The 27,267-nt window shown below is 42.9% G+C and overlaps 2 protein-coding genes across 2 annotated transcripts in view; one reads left to right on the top strand and one right to left on the bottom strand.

Moving 5' to 3' along the window:
- Positions 1 to 27,267, top strand: part of RHOBTB2 (Rho related BTB domain containing 2) — a 150,916-nt gene that overhangs the window by 63,685 nt on the left and 59,964 nt on the right. The gene's annotated exons all lie outside the window — the stretch shown is intronic.
- The window catches only part of PEBP4 (phosphatidylethanolamine binding protein 4), a 38,505-nt gene continuing 14,587 nt past the window's right edge, over positions 3,350 to 27,267 (bottom strand). Inside the window, exons 4-7 of the mRNA XM_075207104.1 lie at positions 19,556 to 19,654; positions 7,836 to 7,884; positions 7,606 to 7,719; positions 3,350 to 3,844 (exon numbers count right to left, since the gene is read on the bottom strand). Of these exons, the coding sequence (XP_075063205.1) occupies positions 3,729 to 3,844; positions 7,606 to 7,719; positions 7,836 to 7,884; positions 19,556 to 19,654 (378 nt within the window). The 3' untranslated portion in view covers positions 3,350 to 3,728. The remainder of the gene's footprint in view (positions 3,845 to 7,605; positions 7,720 to 7,835; positions 7,885 to 19,555; positions 19,655 to 27,267) is intronic.

Below are 27,267 nucleotides of genomic sequence, written 5' to 3'. Positions count from 1 at the left end.
TGCACTTTAGCAGTTAAATGTTTTTCTAAATTTTATGTATGTTACTAAACTTCTATTTTATATGAATGAATGAATGAAGAGACAGTGTTGCCTTCTCTTTTTATGCGGCTTCGGGTGTTAACTATAGTGAAAGCTCTGCCCCTTTAGGCTAATGTCTTTGGTATATTGTTACATCCTCCGCAAATGATGCTTCAGTATGTAAGAAATTAAAATCATTGCTCACGACAAGATGGCTGTAAAAAGTCGCTAAAGGGACGTCCGCTTTTCCCTTTATCGTCCTAAATAAGGCATAGAATTCTGCAACAGCTAGCCAACCACAGATTGCTCAAGTCTAATTAATGTATGTGTGGAAGCATATGCGTGTAGATATGCAATATTGATTTCTAGGTACAGAATGACAATTTTAGGGGTCTGTTTACTAAGGTGTGATCACCGTTAAAACAGAGCCAACAGCAGTTTTCTCAGTAAAATGGGCATCACATACTAAATGAAGAGTTCAACGCAGGAGAAATTATAGATATCTTTTGTCATAACCTATTTAACGTTGCTTAGCGCAGACACCCTTATATTAATATGGTGACTGCAAAGTTCTCTCAGGATGAGACCTATCATTTTCAATGGGATCCAGCTGAAGCCTCTCTGGTTCATGTGCTATGTGTGTAGGTCAATGTTGGCTAACCTGTGACACTCCAGGTGTTGTAAAACTACAAGTTCCAGCATACCCTTCCAGCAATAAGCTGCTAAATATTGGCAAAGCATGCTGGGACTTGTAGTTTCACAAACACCTGGAGTGTCACTGGTTAGCCAACACTGGTGTAGGTGAATAGTAAAAAGAGTTTGTGGAGGAGGGGGGACTTCACTGGGCCTCTCAGAGCAGCCCCAACATGGTAAATTACAGCATAATTATGGTCACTTCACTAACTTAATAAATAGAACTCTTGGGGACATATTGAATTAAGACAGCAGATCTTAGGTACCCCCTCCCATTATACTACTTAAGCTGCCAACCTAAGGATCCCAATATTTCTCATTATGCTGGCTTCCAGAGCACAGGAGCCCCAGTTCTTTTCTGTTTTGTCTGGGGTGGGGGAGGGCTACACTGTTTGTTTGTGGTCCACCATCGCCATAGATTGTCCATCCCCACCCAAGCTCAGGTTTGCACTCTAGCAGGGGCACCCCATATTTGTTGTTCATTACCAGAGCTTTCCTACTCATTTCCAGCATGCGGTAGAAGCCCCATTGGAATCAATGGGCTTACTTTCAATACCGGTGGTCCTTATGGTTATGTTGAATTTAGATGCACTTTAGGTATCAGAGTATTCTCACACTGTAATAGTTATGTACAGGATATTATATTCACTGAATTCTCAGTAATGTAACTTATTGCAAGATCCTGTAGTACCTTTTCGATATCTATGACTGTGATTTTCTATGTGTAGCCCCAGCAATGAAATAAACTTCAGGCACATTAAAGAGCCACATAATATTCAAACAATGTAACAGCCCCAATGTCCTATGGCTATCATGATTCATTTAAACCATAACTGGCCAAGCCAAGCAGTATTTAAGGAGAAAAGGTTTTATTTAATGGACAGGGTTGCCTCACTTGTGGCAATAGATTCTTTGAAAAGGCACACCAAGCAAAAGTGTCAAAATCTTCTGCAGTGAGGAGCACTTCTAGGGGTAAATGTATCAAGCTACGAGTTTCCGGGGTTTGTAAAGTGGAGATGTTGCCTATAGCAACCAAAGTATAGTTATCATTTCTTTAGTAAATTCTGCAAAATGAGAGCTAGAATCTGATTGGTTGATATAGGCAACACCTCTACTTTTCAAAACCGCCTGAAACTCGCAGGTTGATACATTTACCGTCTAAGCTGTAGTGGCAGAGCAGGAGAGCACCCTTGATGCATCCAGGGCACACTGTCCAGATGCAGCATGTTGTGGTGTGTATCTATTGCTTTCTAAATTAGGCCCACTATGTGTAGATGACAGGTGCTGACATTCATATGCACAGATCACCAGAGGTTGTCAGTCTTCTCATGTTTCACCATTTCTTATTTCTTATGCTTTTGTAATATATTTTTAAAGTGCAAACAGATACATTCACTGTAACTCTTGCATGGGCCCGGTAACCAGATTTCTATAAGTCTGTATGTAAGCACATGCAAACACTGCCTAGGTTTCAGTGCATTACATAGAATGTACCACAGACTGATAGATGGAGATGGACTCGATTTTCTACAACCTGTAATCTACTGCAAATGTCAACCAGCGGTGTCTACGGCTTAAACTCCACATACACGCTGCAATTCTGTCATTCAGCACAGCGCCAAACTGGGGACTTTTTGTTTTAAAAAAATAATATTAAAAGAAACCATGAAGGTCTGTTAGATACATGCATACTGTAGTAGAGAGTATGTAATGGAATCTGGACGTAAAGAATCGCTGGGATGGTTACATACAGTTTTGCAAAATTGACTGTTTATTAACAATTTTTATATAGCGCCTACATATTACACTGCTCCTTACAGAGAATATTTAATCATTCACATCAGTTAATTTAGTCAGTAGCCAATTAACCTACCGGTATGTGTTCAGAGTAGAAGAAAGTGGAGTGGCCAGAAGAAGCCAATGCAAACACGGGGAGAACATACAAACTCCACAATATAGGGCACTGGTTGGAATCGACCCCATGAACCCAGTGCTGTGAGGAAGCAATGCTAACCATTGTGCCACCTTTCTGAACCTTTCTGAATATTTTTATATTATATTAAAGTTAGATGGATAACCAAATGTTAACGTTAGACCGTAGCTGGTCTGAACAAATTGATCAATGGCACAATATGTTTCGTTGTTTGAATGACCACAAGCTGACATGGTCATTGGGCAACAATACTAAATACTTTTTTTTTAAAATCTGTTTTTATTGAAATGAAACAGCGTATACAAATGTATGCAACAACGTTAGCTCAAAAATATAGCACTTTAGACTTTCCATTGCACTACAACAATTGCAGGTTCACCCACGGTGATGTGAGTCTGCTTAACCTTTCTCAATACTAAATACTTGACCTGATCAAGCCAGTCGTACGTGAGCCACAAATGTAGAGCCTTAAGTCTAATTTGGTCTACAATAGTCTGGACACAGAAGTTGCAGCATTCCTAGTTACTTGTATGAGTCCAACTAAGTCTAGTTGGACTTCAAGTATAGAAATGGTTGAGAAGCTTATTTTTAGGTAGTATAACTACATACATAAATGACACACATGCACCATGAACTACACACACACACAGATACATTAAAATGCCTAAAATATGTATAAAGGAACTCACACTCAGGACTCAAACAGCAATGAAAACATAATTTTAATTGACGGATCAGAACAATGTCTACTTTAGGTAACTTCTTACTGCTGAGTAACATGTAGCTTTGTGTTAAGGTTTTAATTAATTTCCTTAAAAACCCCTAGTAATTCATGTGCCACGACATATGTAAACAATCATATTTTAGTATTTAATATAGCATCTTATTTTGAAATGTGTGCGGACAGAAATGAACATCACAGATAGGTTTGTCCATAATAAATGAGTGTATACAGCAGTGGTATTTTACACAGTTGACTATTTCAGCAAGGACGAAGCGGGTTTGGCGTTAGAACACCACTTAGTATTGCGAGAAAGAAACTGCTTCAAGCCACCAGTGGCGATATGGACCACGTAGAAGGTTATCACTTCTTGAAATCTGAAAGATCCTTTTGGCGAGGATTCTGGGCCATGAACTGAGTGGTGACCACAGGGTCACCTAACCTAAAGCGTAATGCAAATGCATCACGATCCCAGTTACCTGAATGAAACAAAAGAATAACCTATTAATATAATTTATAAGGTCATGCTATTAGTAATAGGACATTTTTAAATGTATGTACCAACAACAATAATAACTCTACATGGTATTCAAAGCATTTTTTATTTACAGTGATCCAAAGCATTAGTAATTATTTCTCCCAGTACTGCCTGCACTTCCTCTGTTTCTCTATGCATCTGTCAGATTTCAGATGACCTTTAATGATAGGGTGGCTGGTTATGTTATTTATATATATATATGGATGAGTGTGAAGGCTGTTACACTTATACCAAAAGCTCAATGGTACCTTGATAATATTGGAAGGGTTTTTTGTACACCTGTTGAAAGATGATGATGTTCTGTTTGGAGAAAAGGCTAATTCCAGCAAAAGACCTTCATCCCAACTGTGAAGTGTGGCGGTAGTGTCTTCATTGGGGACTGCTTTGTACTCTTAGGACCAGGACGACTCACAGTCATTAAGGCAGAGATGGACAAACCCGATATATTTGTGTGGCCTTCCAAAAGGGCCGCACATTACCTTTAATTCCATATTTGGCACCCCTCACGTCACTCATCCGAAAATGTGCCCACATGCTCCAAAATACCCTTGAATGCTTTCAGATCTCCCCACACACCTTGGCACAGCGCCCCACCGAGCTCTGCACAAGCAGAGTCCGCAGAAAAAAAAAGGAGAGGATGTAGTCCAGCCTGCACTAACCCCTCCTCCTCTCATTGGCTGTACTAGGTGACCTCCCTGCAGTGGAGGTTACACGCTCATTCAGTGCATGCGGAGAATAAGTTATATCGGGATGGGGCCCGCAGGTGATGGCTCTATGGGCCATTGCGAGGGCCGTCTATTGCCCAGCACTGCATTAAGGGAACGATGAATTCTAAATATTACAGCAAATTCTACAAGAGAATATCAAAGGGACCTGTCTATAAATGCAAAGCACATAGAGGAACTTCGTACACAAATGTCTTCCACAGGTACCTGATTGGAAAAGTGCCACCTTTTTTATTTTTTTAGAGATTTTAGTTTATTCATCTCTGGTCATCTAGCTTGCTGGATGACTCAAATATGTAGGGGAATCAAGCAATCATATCAAGGTAGCCGTGTGGACCCTTCACCTTTCTACTACCTGTACAGAGGAGATAGGATGGAGGTTCTCTTTAGCAGAATGTGGGCCAAGCAGCTAAAGAGTGGTCCTAAATGCTTATAAATTTATAATAGAGATTTCTGAAAATCCTGACCTGACCAGTGTACCTAATTCAGGACAAAATATCAATGAGATGAAGCAGTTCTGCAAGGAACAATGGGCCAAGAGGTGACTTTGATTAACAATTGGTTGGACACAGCAAGTTTCTCAGTTTAGAAATTCATAGTTTGTCCAACAAATACAAAAGGTAAATTTTTATGTGTTATTTGTTTAATCACATTCTCTTTATCCATTACTAGGATATTGATGAAGATTGGATTACATGCTTAAACTAATGCAGAAGTAGTACAGTTCATTCTAAATCTGACCAAAGACTGCAGTTCTGACACTCATCCTGAGCCCCAGAATCACTATGTGATCTAACCACACACACTTGTATTGAGTCACATCTGGATAATATTGGGACCTGTGAACGCAGTGGATGGTGCCTGAACACACAGCCCCCTAGAGATCATCTTTAAATCAGATTTACGGGCCTGAAAATGATACGAAATAAACGGCCCAATCTGTCAGTATATGGCTGTGTCAAAGGTTTCACAGATAGGGATCTTGTTATAGGTTTGTAGTTTACATAGCATGTATTCCCGGCCTGCCATCATTTCCTGTACTATATGTAGAATTTTATCTATATCTTTGGGGGTGTTTATGGTCAATGTAGCATATTGCTTTGTTTCATAATTGGTCTTTTAAAAGATACACAATATGCTTGTAGAAGACAGACAGATATGATGTATAGTACATTTAAACAGATTATTGATGTGAAACACAGATGGACAAAATAAAACATATAGGCAGAAGTATGAAGAGGAGAAGGTGTTAATAATGTCAGAGAGGGAGGAGGGTGGTGGGGACATTACACTTTCTGCCATCCCTGCATTTCTCCGCAAGTTCAATTAATATCATGGCAGGGACACAAGAGATTAATGGCGAAGCACATGGGTGGGTGGTAGTTATTAATGATGGAATTGTTGTGTCTCTACAAGACCCTCCAGTAATCCTGAACATAACTGCTCCATCACCTCTTTCTAATATGACCATTGTTCTGCAACTTTCCTGGGCCTATGGATAATTAAAGAATATGTCCACTGAAAATGTTACACCCTTCTCTAATGGCAGAACCACAGGGGTGCCATGCCCAGAACCTCTACAGACCTGGAGAAATGCCCTGAGGAAGGCAACGTCTTTGGTGTGGACACTGGAGACATTAGAATTAGAACACCACCCCGTGCAGCATGTACATTATGTGGAATGGAAGCGTAAATAAGTGAATAAAAAACTGAAGAGGATTCATTACAACTTCTCAAACATATCAGCACTGGAGATGGGGCTGTTACCCTGCACCCCTTTTATTGGAGGGGAACAAGGGGGGCTTATCTGTCAAATAAAAGTTGGACATCTCTCTAATTCCAGACTCCATACACTCTGTAATGTGTATTACTCCTCTTCAGGCCAACACTCTTGTACACATCTATAGTGTATTAGTCCAACAATGCTGTACCCATGTATAGTGTATATACCTCCTCAGTCCAACAATGCTGTACCCATGTATAGTGTATATACCTCAGTCCAACAATGCTGTACCAGTGTATAGTGTATATACCTCCTCAGTCCAACAATGCTGTACCCGTGTATAGTGTATATACCTCCTCAGTCCAACAATGCTGTACCCGTGTATAGTGTATATACCTCCTCAGTCCAACAATGCTGTACCCGTGTATAGTGTATATACCTCCTCAGTCCAACAATGCTGTACCCGAGTATAGTGTATATACCTCCTCAGTCCAGCAATGCTGTACCCGTGTATAGTGTATATACCTCCTCAGTCCAGCAATGCTGTACCCATGTATAGTGTATATACCTCCTCAGTCCAGCAATGCTGTACCCGTGTATAGTGTATATACCTCCTCAGTCCAGCAATGCTGTACCCGTGTATAGTGTATATACCTCCTCAGTCCAGCAATGCTGAACCTGTGTATAGTGTATATACCTCCTCAGTCCAACAATGCTGTACCCGTGTATAGTGTATATACCTCCTCAGTCCAACAATGCTGTACCCGTGTATAGTGTATATACCTCCTCAGTCCAACAATGCTGTACCCGTGTATATACCTCCTCAGTCCAACAATGCTGTACCCATGTATAGTGTATATACCTCCTCAGTCCAGCAATGCTGTACCCGTGTATAGTGTATATACCGCCTCAGTCCAGCAATGCTGTACCCGTGTATAGTGTATATACCTCCTCAGTCCAACAATGCTGTACCCGTGTATATACCTCCTCAGTCCAACAATGCTGTACCCATGTATAGCGTATATACCTCCTCATTTCGACAATGCTGTACCCGTGTATATACCTCCTCAGTCCAACAATGCTGTACCCGTGTATAGTGTATATACCTCCTCAGCCCAACAATCTGTTGCTAATCAGTGAAAACCCCATAAAGCGTGGTGGGACAGGGTGCCATCCCGTTACATACCTCCACATCAGTGGTTTTATACTTCAGTTAGTTAATCTGCTATGTATCCAGTACTGATGATAACATACCCAGAGATTTCTCAGTTGGGAGGAGAGAGGGACTAGATCCTGGATGCTGCATGTAGAGCCAAATTTGGTATCTGTGACTCCCAGTGTTTGCCGGAGGAGATGGAGCGCTGTAACCTGATGAGAATAAGAAAAGAATCTGCAGTTTTTATAATCAAGCCCTCGGCATCTTGGAACATATGAAACCAGAACCAAGCTGCTTTCTGAGGATGTCATCATTGCTCAATATTTACCTGATAAGATTCTTCCTCTTAGACTTTTTCCATTCAGAAGATCCTGACCCTAAATAGAAATAGAGACTGTGAGAACAGGAGAAATAGGTGATCACTTGAAATATAAAGATCTCTAATGAGCAATATACCATCTACCTTTTCTGCTACTATGTATATGTCGGTTTCTCTAGTGCCAAGTAATACCTTTGAAAAACCATACCATTTTTTAATTAGAAAAACTAAGAAAACGGCTTTTTAATCAAATGATTTTGATTCCAATTGAATGAAGACTTAAGAATGTGTACCACTGAATTCAAAGTGTGGTGTGCCCCTAGGACAAGGATCACAGCTGGGACACTGATAACAATACAGATCACTGATCCTTATGATAAAACACACTAGATGCCTACTGGAGTTTTAGCCAATGCTGTATGGACATGAGATAAAGAAATCCATGCTGCCCATCTAGCGTTTGCTAAAAATCAACCTGTCCTAGGGATCCCTTATCCCTCTATTACAGTGTCCAAGTTGTGGTTACTGACTGCTAACACCAATATAGGACTATGTAATGTGGAGAATTGCAAGTAATAGAAGCGGAACTAACCCCACTCATTATCTCTGCACATACACTGTATGGACAAAAGTATTCGGACACTTGACCATTACACCAACAGCGACTGTAATGACATTGTATTCAAATACATATACTTTAATGTGGAGTTGGTTCCCCTTTTGCAGCGATAACAGCTTCCACTCTTCTTGGAAGGCTTTCCACAAGATGTTGGGAGTGTTTCTGTGGAAATTTGTGCCTATTCATTCTGTAGAGCATTTATGAGGTCAGGCACAAATGTTATATAAGAAGGCCTAGCTCAAAAACTCCAGTTTCTCCCAAAGGTGTTCAATGGGATTGTGGTCAGGGCTCTGTGCGGGCCAGTCAAGTTCTTCCACACCGAACTCATGTCTTTGTAGTCCTTGCTTTGTGCACTGGGGCACAGTCATGTTGGAATAGAAAAGGGCCTTCCCCAAACCGTTGCCACAAAGTTGGAAGCATAGCATTCTCCAAAATGATTTGGTATGCTGAAGCATTATGACTGCCCTTCACTGGACGTAAGGGGCCTAGCCCAAGCCCTGAAAAAAGGCCCCATATCATTATCCCTCTTCCACTGTGAGGGTTCCACTGGGGGAGGGGTGGGGATATCCGGGTGCCCTATCGCCACCAGGGGGGAAGGTCCCTAAATTCGTGTGCAGGGCACTAATTTTGCTGTAAGGGGAAAGAACAGGAGGGACAGCTCCACAAGGTGAGTGCACCAAGAGAACAGCCCTCGCCGCGGCTATACTCACGTATGCAAGTCTACGATGGTGACTCCCTCTATCCCTTCCGTGCCCCTTGTCTTACGACCAGCACCTGTAAAACAAGAGACAGCACAAAGACAATCCCTTCCCAACACCCCAGATACTTACTCAATCTTGAGGGACCGCTATGGAACACACGGTACCTTACTTCTCCTCACACGGACAACTCCCACGTCCTGAGATGCTAAACCCCACAGGCCGTCGCCCGCGGCCCGAGCCCCGGCTGTTAAGCCTGCCTTGTCCTGGGGCTCAGGAATTAGGTGCCCTTCCGGACGGACGGAGGAGTTCTGTAAACCGCTCCAGAGCTCTACTTCTTAACTACCAAGGGACAGAGTGTCCTCTACACTACCTTGGGACCTAGCGTCCTGCTAGACCTGGTCCGAATGCCCACTACCAACTATAAGGGCCTACTGCCCGCTCACCATCAGGGAACTTATGACCCTCTAACTGCAAGGACCCAAAGTCCTACTACACTACAGGGCAGCCGCCCTGCTACACTAGCGGAAGATATCGCTCCCCTCAACCAGAGGCCTGTGCTCCTCTGCGCTAAAGGGCGTGGCGCCCTGCTATGCTCCCTAGGGTCTCTTTCCCTCCCACAGCTCAGGGCCTTGCGCCCTCCTACAGCTCAGGGCCTTGCTCCATCCTACAGCTCAGGACCTTGCACCCTCCTACAGCTCAGAACCTTTTGATTACCTATGGGGTCTGGTACCCCTTCTGCCTAACTATGAGGCCTTGTGCCCCCTCTACTTCTACCTATGGGGCCTTATGATCGCTCGGGCTACCTAGTGGGCCTTGTGCCCCTGGAACATCTACAATGGCCACCCCTACCTATGCCACAGGTCTAGTGCCTGAGAGGTATCCCCGGGCCTTGTGCCCGACCTAAGTGAGAAAAATCTACTTACCTGCTCTGCGCAGGAAACTCTGCTTGCGGTGCCGTCTTCGGGTCTTCCAGACCCTTCAGCCGCCTCTTCTCCTGTTCGGCGCTCCCGGAGTCTTCTTGGCGAAGGCTTTCTTAGCTCTTTCAAGGGTGCCCCGCCGATGTTCTCCTCGCCGGCATCGTCTTCTCAGTCTTTGGGCAGCAATGTAGCCACAGCCCTTACAAGGGCTCTCTGCCGCCGGCATCTCCGGCGCTGGACGCTGCCAGACATCCTCTTCCTTCTTCTCCGCCGCCGGACTGAGGAAATGGTGGTGCCCGGCGGCTCATAAAGCCGCGGACGTGCCGGCGTCATTAGCCGTCGGCGCGAGCCATGATTGGCCCGCGGTGGCACTAATAGTTCAAATGGCCGGAGACGAGCCAGGATTGGCCACTTATTGGCCAGTAGCTGGAAGTGAGCCGTGATTGGCTCACTTGCCCGCTGCCACCGGGAGCTGTGGAAGAAGAGAGAGAATACTGACCACTGAAACGCTGGCATGGTGAGTCGCTCCTTTATTCTTTCTTCGCCCTCTTTTCGGGCACAGCTGTGGCAGCACCCCTCTCCACACCACCAAACTTCACAATTGGCATACTGCAGTCAGGCAAGTAACGTTCTCCTGGCATCCGCCAAACCCAGACTAGCTCATCTGACTGCCAAACAGAGAAGAGTGATTCCTCACTCCAGAAAACACGTTTCCACTGCTCCACAATTCAGTGTCAGTGTGCTTTCCACCAGTCCATCCGACGCTTGGCATTGGTCTTGGTGATGTGAGGCTTGCATGCAGCTGCTTGGCCATGGAAACCCTTCCATTAAGCTGCCGACGCAGTTTTTGTGGTTATATTAGTGGAAGTTCAGAACTCTTCAGATATGGAAGTGTTGGCGACTTTTACGCTCCATGCTCCTTAGCATTTGTTGACCCCGCTCTATGATTTTACGTGGTCTTCTGCTTCGTGATGAGTTGCTGTTGTTCCTAAATGCTTCCACTTTTTAATATTATCACTTACAGTTTACCGTGGAAAATCCAGCAGGGATGAAATTTCACGAACTGTCTTATTGCAAAGGTGGCATCCTATCTCAGTGCCACGCTTGAAGTCACTGAGCTCTTCAGAACGATCCATTTTGTATCACAAATGTTTGTAAATGAAGACTGCATGGCTAGGTGCTTGATTTTATACATCTCTGGCAACAGGGTCTGATTGAAATTCAATAATTAACAGGGGTGGCCAAATGCTTTTGTCAATATAGTGTATCTGTTTGGCTTTACTGACTGGGAAGGTTGGCGAAAGCTGACCATAACATGTGCTCTTATGTTAAAAAATTATAAAAAGAAACAAAGTCTGGTGTAGCAAATATTGCTTACAACAGGACAGTTTACTGACAAGTCAGTGATCGTTACCTAATAACAATAAGCAGAACCAAAACACCTTTCATTGATCTAGTGCAAGCCAAGCATCTACAAACGTGTAGTGCAAATTCTCTTTTGTGACATCAAGGGGTCTATATAGCAATAGAAGAAAGCCACCGGTGAAGGCTATTGCCGGTAGCAGCCTTCACTGGGGGCCTCGGAGTCTCCCCATTGTTTTATTAGTAAGTATTATTGTTTATTTTTTTAATAAAGTGATTTTGTTTCTTTTCTACTTTTACATCTTTTTTTTTTTACATTTTTTATTGAATCATGAATTGGAAGCCCAAGTCCAGGCGTTTACCCTGTCCCATAAGAGGCGATCAGCGGCTTGGAGGAGTTCCTTGCCAAGTGTGAATTAAGTGGATGAGTGCGCCTAGTTTTGTACTGAAATGTAAGAGACTGTTCCATTTTGTGGGACGGGATTATTTCACTGAGCTGCAGAGAAGGCAGACTTTGGAAGCTGGTATCTGTTTTACTGGTAGGTACAAAGCCTTGTCCCTATACTGAAGGAAACACTTATGCAGGAAAGCGCATTTCTAGCTGCAAACTGCAAGTGTAGATGACCAATGTGTGTACATGGGTGTTTCTGCCGATCATTAAATGGGCGCACACCTTGAGATGTACACGTAGGCAAACATATGCACGTAAAGAAGCATTGCAGATCTGCAGTTTGAAATCCAGCCTTAATGAAAGTAAATTTCTGATTTATCCGCATTTACATTCTTACGTTGTTTGTTAATAATAAATCCCAATGCAACTTCAGAAAGATATTCATAAAGACCAGATCTCATGCAAGGAAACGCAAAATACAGGGCACCCTCTTCTGTAACATATCAAAATATCACTCATGATTTGCTACTTAACCATAAAAACACAGCAGAGTGTGTCAGCAGAACACTACTAATCATGAGGATGGGAGACAATGCTCTGCAGAGCACTACTAACGGTAAGGATGGGAGACAATGCTCTGCAGAGCACTACTAATGGTAAGGATGGGAGAAGATGTTCTGTGGATCACTACTAATGATGAAGACGAGGCGAATGCTCTGCGGATCACTACTAATGAGGACGGGGAAGCTTCTCTGTGGATCACTACTAATAATGAGGATGGGGCTGATGCTCTTCGGATCACTACTGATGATGAGAATGGGGCGGATGCTCTGTGGATCACTACTTATGAGAATGGGGAGGATGCTCTGTGGATCACTACTGATGATGAGAATGGGGAGGATGCTCTGTGGATCACTACTGATGATGAGAATGGGGTGGATGCTCTGTGGATCACTACTGATGATGAGAATGGGGAGGATGCTCTGTGGATCACTACTGATGATGAGAATGGGGTGGATGCTCTGTGGATCACTACTAATGAGGACGGGGAAGCTTCTCTGTGGATCACTACTAATGATGAGGATGGGGGTGATGCTCTGCGGATCACTACTGATGATGAGGATGGGGCGGATGCTCTGTGGATCACTACTTATGATGAGAATGGGGAGGATAATCTGTGGATCACTACTTATGATGAGAATGGGGAGGATGCTCTGTGGATCACTACTAATGAGGACGGGGAAGCTTCTCTGTGGATCACTACTGATGATGAGAATGGGGAGGATGCTCTGTGGATCACTACTGATGATGAGAATGGGGAGGATGCTCTGTGGATCACTACTGATGATGAGAATGGGGAGGATGCTCTGCGGATCACTACTAATGATGAAGACGAGGCGAATGCTCTGTGGATCACTACTAATGAGGACGGGGAAGCTTCTCTGTGGATCACTACTAATAATGAGGATGGGGCTGATGCTCTTCGGATCACTACTGATGATGAGAATGGGGCTGATGCTCTTCGGATCACTACTGATGATGAGAATGGGGCGGATGCTCTGTGGATCACTACTTATGAGAATGGGGAGGATGCTCTGTGGATCACTACTGATGATGAGAATGGGGAGGATGCTCTGTGGATCACTACTGATGATGAGAATGGGGTGGATGCTCTGTGGATCACTACTAATGAGGACGGGGAAGCTTCTCTGTGGATCACTACTAATGATGAGGATGGGGGTGATGCTCTGCGGATCACTACTGATGAGGATGGGGCGGATGCTCTGTGGATCACTACTTATGATGAGAATGGGGAGGATGCTCTGTGGATCACTACTGATGATGAGAATGGGGAGGATGCTCTGTGGATCACTACTGATGATGAGAATGGGGCGAATGCTCTGTGGATCACTACTGATGATGAGGATGGGGCGGATGCTCTGTGGATCACTACTTATGATGAGAATGGGGAGGATAATCTGTGGATCACTACTTATGATGAGAATGGGGAGGATGCTCTGTGGATCACTACTAATGAGGACGGGGAAGCTTCTCTGTGGATCACTACTGATGATGAGAATGGGGAGGATGCTCTGTGGATCACTACTGATGATGAGAATGGGGAGGATGCTCTGTGGATCACTACTGATGATGAGAATGGGGAGGATGCTCTGCGGATCACTACTAATGATGAAGACGAGGCGAATGCTCTGTGGATCACTACTAATGAGGACGGGGAAGCTTCTCTGTGGATCACTACTGATGATGAGAATGGGGAGGATGCTCTGTGGATCACTACTGATGATGAGAATGGGGAGGATGCTCTGTGGATCACTACTAATGATGAGAATGGGGAGGATGCTCTGCTGATCACTACTAATGATGAAGACGAGGCGAATGCTCTGTGGATCACTACTAATGAGGACGGGGAAGCTTCTCTGTGGATCACTACTGATGATGAGAATGGGGAGGATGCTCTGTGGATCACTACTTATGATGAGAATGGGGAGGATGCTCTGTGGATCACTACTGATGATAAGAATGGGGAGGATGCTCTGTGGATCACTACTTATGATGAGAATGGGGAGGATGCTCTGTGGATCACTACTGATGATGAGAATGGGGAGGATGCTCTGCGGATCTCTACTAATGATGAAGACGAGGCGAATGCTCTGTGGATCACTACTAATGAGGACGGGGAAGCTTCTCTGTGGATCACTACTGATGATGAGAATGGGGAGGATGCTCTGCGGATCACTACTAATGATGAGAATGGGGAAAATGCTTTGCGGATCACTACTAATGATGAAGACAGGGCTGATGCTCTGCGGATCACTACTAATGATGAGGACGGGGCTGATCCTCTGCAGATCACTACTAATGACATTAGCAATGTTGGAAAGCTGCAGGGACCAACAGGACATGCAGATAGAACCAGCTGTCTTATCTACCAGTGCATCAGGCAGAGTAATTTATTGGCCTTTTGTCTAATACCAAGTGTAAGATCTGTTCTTATTGTACCATTGTGGTAAGAACAGGCTGACTACTAAGTTCCTCTGGTCAAAAGTCTGACTGCAAGACGACCCATGGTGCATGTTCCCCTGGTGCGGTGACATGGGGTGCCTAGTATCGCAGAAGTGGTAATCCTGAGGGGCAGTCATACACTTTTGGCAGCACATGCCTTATGCATCCTTCAAGCCAAAAGGCTGGGGGTGGTTTAGTATGAGTATGATGCCATTTGTTATTTACATTTCTCATAGTGTGTCCGCACCTCACTTTGTTTTTGTGTTTGTTTTTCCACTCTGAATGTAAGAGGTGTAGTGGGCCCTGTGGCCAATATGTACAGGATGTGGTGTGATCTTCTGGTTTCCACTTTCTGGAGGCTCCTCCTTATGAGGGTGTTTGACAAAGCTTCCTCCAGAGCCAGAATATATCAGACTCCAGGGTAAAGGGCTCCCCCACTAGCCTTATGGTGGAAGGACTTGACCTCTAAGAAGCCTTGTGGGGCAGGGGGTATGTGATAAAAGGGGCCTTTCTCTCTTTTTGAAAGGACAAAATTCGACCCTGTAGCTCTCAGACGGTGGTCCCAGTACAAGTTAGTAGTGATGGAAGGGTCCCAGTGGAAGGACATCTTCATGTTGTACTAGCCTAGGGGAAAGAAGAGCGTGTGTGTAAGTTCTCCCCTCCAGTTCTACCTCTAAGCTGAGCAACCTGAAAAGGAAAGAAAAGTGCTCTCCACCCCAATGTGGAAAACACCATAATAAAAGGCAGCAGACTCCGATCATTGGTATTAGTATGAGCAGAGCAGCGCCCTCTATCTGAAAGGTGTCGCCCAATTGAAAACTGGGATAAAGGAGCTCCAGAAAGTGACTGAAAGCTCAGAGAAAGCTCTTGTGCTGTTGCAGCTGCTCACCTATAAAAATGTACTAGAAACTATATCAGAAGAGGCTGCCAGTCCTTGTATATCTATATATGGGGGTGCCACAATTTTTGGACAAGTATCAAAGCTTTGTTGCTGTATGTACTGTATATCCAATGTACAAAAAGGATTTTTGTTACGGGTTATTTTATTTGTTAAATATTATTATATAGTTTGTGGTTTCAAATAAAAAGAAGTCCAAAACGCCTTGCAGTGTCTGTGTATATTCTCCTTTATGTGGGCAGTGGTGAGGATAACCCTCACAAGACAGAGAGAACGACTATGAGAGTGAGACGGGGAGGATGTCAGAGTCACTCATGCAGAGAGGCTGGAAAAGATTGGCCAGATACAAGCAGCTCACAGGAAGGAGAAGTCTGATGTGTGGCTGAGGGGGCAGAGATTGCTGCATCCTGCAAGCAGGGGATCCCTGACACTGGCTGTGTGGGTGGGTATGTAGGAAAGCCCCTTTATGGAGGCCACAGACTATTAGTGCCCAATACAATCTGCCTGTTTGAGTCTATGTACTTAACATGGGCCAGTCACCACAAACTAATACATTCCAATTTAATTTTACACTACAAACAGCTAAGCATAATTCTAGCTATTTCTTTCAGATATACTTTGTCTTGTTTAGGGTACATACACATATAGACAGTTTGCACTAACTACACTCAGAACAGTTGTACATCTGTCAGACATTCCATGGAATGTCGCTGGTTAGGTCCGTGCTCTGACACAGCGCAGAATAACGCACCACAGGTGTATAAAACCTTATCTATTGGACTATACTTTTATGAATATTGGTTCAGTGCACAAAATGGCTGCCTCCTCCCCACCAATCCCTGCCCCACAGAGAACGTACAAACACCCCACAGATAGGGCCCAGGTCAGAATCATACTTATGACCCAAGTGCTGTGCTAACTATTGTGCCACAGTGTTGCCCAGATAAATCATGTATAAAATTATATTATATGTCATATTAATATATATATATATATATATATATATATATATATATATATATATATATATATATAATCTCCATTTTAAAATGGGAAGCTGCCCATCGCAGAACAGGGCAGGAAGTGGTATAAACTGCTCAGTTAAATAGCAGTGTCATGCTAATATTAGCTGAATAGAGATGGTTGTATAAAGCTGTACATTGTACATATACCGCTGGATCACTAGAAGATGACAGAGCTTGTTTGGTGGGGTTATTAAAGTGTAAGCAGTATAGGGCATAGTGTAATACTGATGAGCTGGATCTCGGGGAAGCTCTGGCAGGCTCCCACTCCTCGGCCACGTGTGAGAAGGAATCTCCCACTCAGACACGTAAGAGAATAACAGGAGGAAGACCAGGCGTGGGTGACAGGGAAAGGGGAAAGCAGAACACAGGAGAGAGGAAGGAGAGACAGAGAGAGGACACTGGAGGGAAGCAAAAGCAGTGACGAGAAAGGAGAACACAGGAAAACTTCTGCAAAACAGACTCCTACTTACCCAAATACGCCTCTGTTATAATGATAGTCAACTCTTGTACCTCTAAACCTCCTCTGACTTACAACCTCACCCCCCCCATTACCCCTCAGACACTCCCCACACTCTGCACATCACTAATCCTGATGGTTCCCATGGTAACTGCAGAGAGTTTGGGATGAGTCACTGGTGCTGTGAGACCTGCTCCTACATATGGGACAGGACTACTTGGAAATATCCTCACTATGAATCCCACAGCTTCACTCTGGTACGGAGCGACATATGCCCGAGACTGACCTCTGGCCACAGGGCTGGGACTGGATAGGGAACTACTTATAGTCGAACACTGCAGACAAAAGTATAATTAATATATCCCGGAGGGGAGGTGAAGTCTGAGGGGGGTGGGTTGCAAGAGCGCCATTTTGCGGCAGGGCCAAAATTAGATGATTCACCGTGAATTGCGTCATGGAGGCTCCCATCCTGTAGCCTGCTCTCCCGGGAGTCTGGGAGACCTGACCGGAATTCGGGAGTCTCCTGGACATTCCTGGAGAGTGGGCAAGTATGAGATTACTTATATATATATATATATATATCTTGCATACATAAACACACAACATACTTGGAGTAGAGATGTCACCTGTGTCACGTGACTATAAAAGTGTTCAGGGATGTAATGTCAGGTCATGGAAGATCCATGACCTGTATAAAGGTACTCGTCCAGCAGACTTGTGCTTTCACATGGTCCCCGTTTTCTCGATGGCTTCTAATATTTATTTATTTTTTACCATCAGAAGCACATTATTCCTATTATGTATTGATGTGTAGAATGCTTCACTCATGGGTGGTCTTTGGCGTTATCCTCTCCTATGAAGCTGGTTGTGGCTAGATATGATTTGTAAATAGTAAAATCTCCCTACAGTCCTTGCCTGATCCTTCAGTCTGTTCATAATGGTTCAGTAAACAGCCCCACACAATGGCACAACATCTGCTTTGGTATCTGTAACTGGCTGGATTACCTTGGGTATAAGCCAGTGATGGCTAACCTGCGACACTCCAGGTGTTGTGAAACTACAAGTCCCAGCATGCTCTGCCACCTATCAGCTAGTTATCTACTGGCAAAGCATGCTGGGGCTTGTAGTTTCACAACACCTGGAGTGTCACAGGTAAGCCATCACTGGTATAAGCAATGCATCGATGGAAAGAGCTTCTTATACAGTAATTAATTCATTGACCCCAGGTACATTCAATGAAAATAAGCAGCAGTTTAATATCAGATCAGTCTGATGAATTCTGTGGTGTTGTCTTTCCTGACTCAATCACGAGGGGCAATACAAATCCACACTGCACTTACAATACATGGTTCCCATTGAGAAGATCCCATACCTGCTCACATCTGAGAGCCAATCTAAGGGGTTCCTCAATTAACAAAATATTGCTCATCCTCCAGCACCCATTTATAATAACCCTGATAATGGTGAATGATTTTTTTCATATTTATACGGAAATACTTTTCTAGCATGCAATACATTAATGGTCACATGGTGAGCTTAGTGTATTATAGTGAAACCTAGCACTATCACATATATCATGTTTTAGTGTATTAGAAGTCCTGTTTCGCACCATGCGTGTGTAGACCTTGCACAGTCACTACCATGCAGACGGAGCTCAGTCTCTACACCAGCGAACCAAGTATGAAAATAAATATTTTGAGGACTATGGTGGGGGGGGGGAGGGGGGGGGGGGTCGCAATTGGGTGAAAGAGATGGTCAAAATTTTTTATTTTTACTTTATTTAAACTCTTTCAAGACTCAAACACTGCAGGTAAGAGACAGAACGTATGTGGGTATGGACAGGCTGAAGCGACTGTGAAAAGGTTCAGGGATCAATGTGACCGCTGTATTTTATGCACGGTTGGCCCTTGCTAAATGAGCCTTAGGTAACACTTTAAAAAGAGACTTAAAAGCAAAAACTCCTCACAGCAAACTTGTTTTCCACTGTACATGGTGTCATTTTTTTCATAGCGAGAAATTGGAGCCAAATCCTATAATATCTCATTAACCCGGGATGGGAGGAGCAGCTTGGTGCTAATTTCTCCGGGAACAAACAATGAATAGAAAGAGGTAGTTAAGCACGTTGGCTAATTAGAAGCTATTGTAAACAGCTTGCGATAAAGAAATCAAAAATACAATAAAAATCTGTAGTGATCTCTTATTTCAGTCTCCTCTTCATATCCCCCAATCTATTATATCTGATCAGTAGAAGTGCATTATCTCACGCTGGCCTCTATAATTCCAGTCTGCTGCTTATTTCCCTACTAATCTCTTCTAGATGTTCGGTGTCTCTCACCTGTATGTCAGCAACCAACCAATGTCTCCAGTACATGTATCTTGGATCAATTCTGCTGGGCGCATCTGGATCCACCATCATCAGAATATAGACCTTATCCTGCAACCAGAGATCACATAGATGAAATTGCAATACAGTGCAGACTTAATGAAAGCCGAAGAGCTGACAGTCTAACATCGACCGATAGCGTTGGCAAAACACCAACATTACAGACACGATCACTCTTGCAGATGGCACCAAAGAGTTTAAATATCATATTGTTTCGAAAATGGCTATTAAAGATCCCCCACTTGTTTGTATATGTGTGTGTGGGCACCCAGGGAACACAGTTATAGCTCAGTGAGCTTCCACTGGTTGGGGGTATAATGGAAGAGACAGCCACAGGCAGAGAGGGCATGAGACATCCAGAACTAGGGAAGAGTGTTTTGCCTACTATAAATATAAACATATAACATCTTTAGCAGACAAAAATGAAGCATCAACTACCACAATGATAAACAGCCTTCTGTGCAAGTAGGTTCTGCAGCAGCTGAGGCATTATGTTTCCACAGCCAGTTACCCATCTCAGTAAGGCCTTTGATCAGGGCTAGCAGAGTTGCTATACTACAGAGCGGTCTGCATCTAGTGACTACAGTAATATAACATCATTTTTATCAATGTAGTTTGGAGACCAGTAAGTTGTCAGACATAAAAACAGACGACTATTTGAATGACAGCCCAGAACATAGTTTTCTAATAGAGGGACAAATTTCATGTTGCTCGATACCATAGAGAGCAGTGAAAAAAAACTTTGTAAAATACAAAGTAAGGGACTAGTGAGAGGACATAAATGGTTAATAAGTCATTTTGGAATACATGGAATAAAGCGCAGCCAGCTGGTTCCTGCAATAACTAAATATCAGAAACAAAGATATCACAGTTAAGGAGGAGAGTAAATGTTAGTCTGAAGAGGGTGGGTGAGAGAGAATCGGTCTCTACCTCTTATTCCTTGTTCTACAGTAATTGCATTATTTAAAGCTCTGTTTCTGTGACAACTGCTCAAGCTGACACATGCAGAGTGTGCAGCTCACAGGCAGTGCATGGCAACGCTGCAAGGGATTCTGGGAGACGCTGGAGAATGGTATCCTTAGTCTCCCCCACTAACTTGCCGGCTACGGTATAATTGTATTAACCACTTCTCGGCTGGTGCAGTCATGAAATAAATGAACCCTTTCTGTTAATCTGCAATCTTTTACAGTCCTCCAGTACTAATACACCATTAATCCTTTACTGTCAGAAGTTTGACACACAAATACAGTACACAACCTACAAAAGGTGACCATACAGGCTGCAAGGCCATTGGACAATGAGACCTAATTGGCTGCAAATGGCTAAGAGTGGGGGCCTAAAAAAATCCATGATCCATGTCTGATGGGGATCTGTGAGATGACAATAAGAAATTTCAGAGAATGTGATGGAACAGTGATCTTGTGTATGGTCATCATCAGTTCAGACTAAATGTGCCACATAGCACCACATACCATAGGCATCATTGTGGGGCCAAATTTCCCTTGTAGATCGGACGGTTCAGCTCCTAGGACGAGTAACCTTTATCTGCATCTCATGTCCTCTCAAATTTTGTATAATCAAATGCCCTAATGCTAACGTACTGCTGCTGTTCATTACTTCAGTATAGTTCCTATGCCCTGAGCCTAGACATACTGGAAAAATGCACTTCTGAATTATTGCATTCAAACTCAACAGATTACCTTAGCAGACTGCAAGCAAATAAAGTCAGCGACAGGTTATTAGGCATACTAATGTAGTTTGCTGTATAATGTAATCATTTCAATATGTATTTTTCTTGTACTTTTAGCTTACAGACCCACACAAAGAGCTCATGTGATAAAATTAGGTTTACACTTTAATATTAAATTAAAAAAATAGTTTTCAAGATACAATTACAAACCACTGCAAGAAACATAACAAAAAGTAAATACAGCATATCATGTGCTACACATGACCACGTAGGTACATAAAAAATACACAAGTATCACAATCTAGTATACATGTTGCACAAAGAGAAACAGGAAAGTGTGAAATATAAAATGTTCATATAACAATTAAATACTTACAACCTGTCCCTTAATTCTTCTGTCAGGGCAATGCCCAGGTACACAGCCACTTCACAAAACATTTACTCATTTTTGTGATCAGGCTACATGGATAGAAGTTACTTTCTCCAAGTTACTGGATTAGAGGGAACAGGAGATCAGTTCCTGGCTTTAGGCAACAAGTGGGGCTCTCGGAGGAGGAAATCCTCCACATTTTTGCCACATGGGGGTAGAAGCCACCTTTAATGGCTTTGACCTAGTCAGCTATTGTTTTGTCAGGACTGTTGAGCAATAAAACATCACTGCTTGAAGATTCTGCCTGAGGCCTACTACCTGCTGTGAGGCCTATTACCTCCTGTGACCAACAGATAAGAGCTTACACTCCATTCCCTGGCTGTCCTATGTTGAAAACAGCGTCTCTGTGTCAACGTTCTGCCTGCTACCCAGTAGTCCTGATCCATAGTAAGCTGCCAGGAGGCAGCAGCCAGCCCACAGCAAAGAGGCACTGCAGCAGCTATACCAATTACCCAGAAGTAAGCGGCTCTAAAAAAGAGCCTAGTGGTGGCAGCCAAATCCTCCTACAACTACTGCGCAGTTGGCATTTGCAGGCGGTGAGTGTCTGACGGTAAGGTGACACCAGTAGGAGTGGTCAGGAACAGCCGGTTACTGACTGAGAAAGAAACCCAGATAAACTGTGCAGGAAGAACATCCCTTCATCCTTCTTTCCCCCAACAGACTGGGTGGCAACGTAAGCCCATCCGGTCACAACATTCTATTCAATAGGACCATACCGTTTTCACTTGCATTTAACTTCAGTTACATTGTATCTCCATTTAAGTGCATTCAAGTGGTGTCAATGAGTCAACAGGATATATTTACTAAACTGCGGGTTTGAAAAAGTGGATATGTTGCCTAGAGCAACCAATCAGATTCTAGCTGTCATTTATTTAGTACATTCTGCAAAATGACAGCTAGAATTTGATTGGTTGCTATAGGCAACATCTCCACTTTTTCAAACCCACGGTTTAGTAAATCTAGCCCAATGTCTCATTTCCATGAGAAAGTATTGTGAACATACACAGTTGTATTTACGCATGCATTTGGCTACAAGAAGATGAAAAATTCATGTTTGATCACAGAAGCATGTTAAAAACAAAACGGAATGAACATATTTGTAAACGCGTAAAAGGAAACTCAGCAGCATATGAGCTCTAATAAAAATGTACATCTAATGCATGTCAAACGCATCGTGTGTGAATCAGCCACACTAATTCTAGTCCTCATGATTTACATATTATGTATTTAAGTTGAGTTTAGTATTTTTGTGTGGTTTAAAATGTATGAAAAAAAATTGTGATTAATTATAAAAACAAAATGCCAGGAAAACATTTGTATTGTTTTGGGTGATTTTCACAAATCACACATTCTTGAATACTTAATTTATCAAATAAAAAGTTTGCATTTGCTTATATCTCATTACAAAGATGATATCATCGTTTACCTAACAGCCATACCAGTGTATATTATAAAGACAGGAAAAAAGAAAAAGAAACATCAGAAGGCATGAAAGATACATTACATATTTATCCTTATAGTACCATTAATATAGTAGTAGGTCCAAAAACTCAACCAGGCCCACAGTCTGTATATTTATATTTTTCTCGGACAACTGTTCAACCAAGGCCAACTGAACCATAATCTCTATAATTCCGGGACAGTCCCCGATTTATGCATATAGATGTGATGAGTGTCTGCACATTATCCATTATATACCATCATTTGGATAAGGTGGTTGATCAGTCATATAGAGCTAAACCTCATAAATATAACTAATTTCAAATATATACATGAGGTTTAGAAAGCAGCAAATCATTTCAGACTACCATCACTCCATTGTAACAGCGGATAATTATACAGCAAGACTACACAAGATGAAAGAACACACGCTCTTACACTGGGGACACATAGGGGAAAACTCTCATACCTCTTGTACAGATCTTCAATATACCCAATTTAACAGAAAGATTCACTCAAACCTATCTCTGGAATTCACAGAGAATATCCATGATAGTCCCAGTACTAGACCTCAGATGTCGTCCACATTCCCCTCAGAATCTAGAAGAGAGGGTGAGGGCACATCCCTTTGGGAATAACATCCTGTTTCAGCATGAAAATGCCCCATGCACAAAGCAAGGGCCACCAAAAAATGGTTTACCCAGCTGGTAAGGAAGAACTTGACTGGCCCTGATCTGAACCCCATCAAACCTTTAGGATGAACTGAAATGCTGACTGCGAGCCAGGCCTTATCGTCCAACATAAGTGCCCGACCTCACTAACGCTTTTGTGGCTGAATGGATATAAATTCCCCCAGCCATGTTTCAAAATCTAGTGGAAAACTTTTCTAGAAGAGTGGAGGCTGCTGTACCAGTAAAGGGGGGACCAACACCATATTAATGTTTTGGAATGAAATATTCAACAAGCACAAATTCTTTTAACTTTAGGAGACCCAGGAGCACTGAACCACTTGCTGGTACTGTTTCTGTATATACAAGCGTTGTCGAATAAGGGTGGAACATAGCTAAAAGACCTGAGAGGTAGTAAAAAATAACATTACTAAGACCCCTGAAAGTCCAACAATAATAATGTAAAGGAAGTTTGATCTATGATCCACCATTATGTCAAATATTACATGTGCACGGATGTAAGATATATAAAGACATCAGTACAGACATGTCTATTTGACCAATATAGTATGAGGAGTTAAACATCTGGGTGTGCAGGCCATACAGTATATGCAGGACAAATATCATCTTTTATGAGTTTTACAAGGCCTGGTGGAGTGAGGGCCAGGGTGCGCCACACATCCATCTTAAATTTAATTATTTTCAATACCGAGGTTATATTATGTCCTATATAATTCAGCCACCTTGAAATGATCAGAACGTATCTAAATGAATTTGGCCACACCAGAGAATATCTACACAAGACAACGAGACAATTAGGAAAATTATAAGGACTTATTCCAATTTATCCTCAAGCCAGAGTTATAACCAAATGTATCTACGCCACGCAATGCTCCCAGAAGAAAGGCACAGAGATCACTTGGGAGAGTACCATCAGCACACAAACCATTCAGTGACGGGGTCTATCTGTAGTCCTCGTATGTTCATCATTACTTATAACGGAAGTCAGTGGCTTAACAACAAACGGCATAACTCAAAGGTAGAAGAGAGAAACCACCTCCAAAACAGTTTAGCGGTTGGGGAATTATAAAGGGTTGAAAGCTGTGGTCGCAGCTAAGGATATAATTTCTCTTATTCTTGAAATGCTCCGGGGTATGTGAGATTCCTTTTCTCCGTATTCAAAGTATTTAGCTTTTGATCTACGGATCTGGAGATCATTGGCTTGTTAACACAATCAAGATGTTAATATAAATAATAATAATTCTTTATTTTTATATAATGCCCTCCGATTTTCTCCTAGTTAGTCCTAGTGTCTCTCACCACCCCTTCCTCTAGAATGTAAGTTCATGCCGGCAGGGTCCTCTCTACCTATTGTCCCATGTCTGTCCACTGTCTGACTCCCTTGTACGTCTGGTCATGAATTTTGCTCCACACTGTGTGAGCCCCCATAGCATTACTCACATTCACCTATGCTACTTATGTGTACTACCTCATCTATTTGTTACTTGCTTCTGTATCTGGCACTACGAAATCTGTGGCACTTTACAAATAAAATAATATTAATAATAATAATGCTATAGCTTGTGCTCCTATCAGGCGTCTCCTGGAGGCAAATTCAGCTAACGGACAAACCATGTTGCAATGCAACAGGTACAAATAATTATTCCGGAGATTGTGCTCCGCTTTTTCTGTGTGTCAAGGGAGAAACATGAAGAGACACAAGATGGTTATAACAGTTAATGGGTTCTGTTTGTAAGCCAACTTAATAAGAATGCCTCTGTCTCTATAATTAAGAAGTGCCAAATGATGTCACGCCACTGGTGGAGAGTATCTGCTGGGTGACTTTTGAGCTGGTTCCACAGACACAGCATCAGTGTGACGGCTCGAGCACCTAAGGGATCAGTCAGACATTTTTCAGTAAAGGCACAAACATCTCTCAGCTTTTTCAGGGAAACCAACTAACTGATGTTATCGTGACACCTTGTTTGCCAAATCCTCCAGCTTACATAAGAATTGCTTATTGCTTGTCGATAGCATTCGGACAGGCAGTGGAGTCTTAATCCTGTGCTTGCTTCAATTGCTAGATCTCAGAGTTTGCAGGCCGGCCTACACCATTAGCAGCCTTGGACAGGACTGTGCCATGGATGGCTCCACACTAGACCCAGTATCTCCTGCATTTAACACTAGTCTGCTACAGCTCTGCAAATACACCAAAATGGCACATGTTTCTGCCACTGGACGGTCGCAGAAGAACTTCTCCAGCTTGGAGGTGGCTTTAAGATTTATGTGGGGTCTTATTATATTACCAAAGAGGACAGGAAGTATTTGTCCAGTAGAATAAGTAACTTGCCAGTGTCCACATCTTCTCACATGCTCTGTGTCAAGTGACCACTATCTTTATGAGCTCATGGAGAGGTAGACATGTTTGATACTGAAGTTGGAGAGAGGTAGCCTGTAAAATCCAAGTTCTAGATTTAATTTTGCAGTATCAGGATAAACACAGGCACATTTCTGATATGAAAAGGTTCCAGGTATCTTCATAATAATATCCTATAAATGTACATGTCACCCGCTATATAAGAAGAACATAAATTACACTTATCTTACATATACACAATATGAATCTAAATAGGACAAAACCCACTAAAGAGTTTAAAATCTTTCAAGACAACGCTTGGTCAATAAATATCACCGGTGTAATGGTCTAATTGTCGCTTCTTCTTGGCGTCTGATCAATCTCAGGAGCCAGATTCTGGTAGAACAAGACATGCAAGACCATAATGATGAAAATAATTCACAACATAGACCCACTGGGTTACTGAGTGAACGTCAGGGGTCACCGACAGCTCATTGGCTTGTTCTCTAAGCAGGGGTAGGTTTATAATATTTTAATAACATTTTTATAAACAATCACTTAGAAAGCTCAGACATTAAATGGTCTATTGGAGCAGCACGGAGGGCAAGTGGTTAGCACTCCTGCCTCACAGTGCTGGGGTCATAAGTTCAATTCCCGTGGCCTTATCTGTGTGGAGTTTGTATGTACAGTGCTGCGGAGTCAGTGGCGCTATATAAATAAATGGTGATGATGTTTGGTCAGTTTTGTAAAGTGGTGTTGGGTTGTCTGCACTGCATTCCCTGCTCCCCAGAAAATCAGCCATGGTTCTAAGCCAAAGATCTAAGACTCAGGCTAGGTACACACTGGAGCTTTTTTGTCCAATAATCTGGCAAATCAGCCAACATACGATTCGGTCGTAAGTTGGGATAGTGTGTATAGTAACACAATGGTCGAAAGTCGTTCCAAAATGTCCATTGTCGCCTTATTTGGTTGGTCGTATGGTTTAATATTTTTCAACTAATCACCGACTGATCATATAGTGTGTATACTCATGCTCACGATCTCCATAGAGTTTACAGTCGGGCTCTTTTCAGCCGATGC

The sequence above is a fragment of the Mixophyes fleayi genome, chromosome 4, assembly GCF_038048845.1.
Source record: "Mixophyes fleayi isolate aMixFle1 chromosome 4, aMixFle1.hap1, whole genome shotgun sequence".
Lineage (NCBI taxonomy): Eukaryota > Metazoa > Chordata > Amphibia > Anura > Limnodynastidae > Mixophyes > Mixophyes fleayi.
This window is presented reverse-complemented; position numbering and strand designations above follow the sequence as displayed.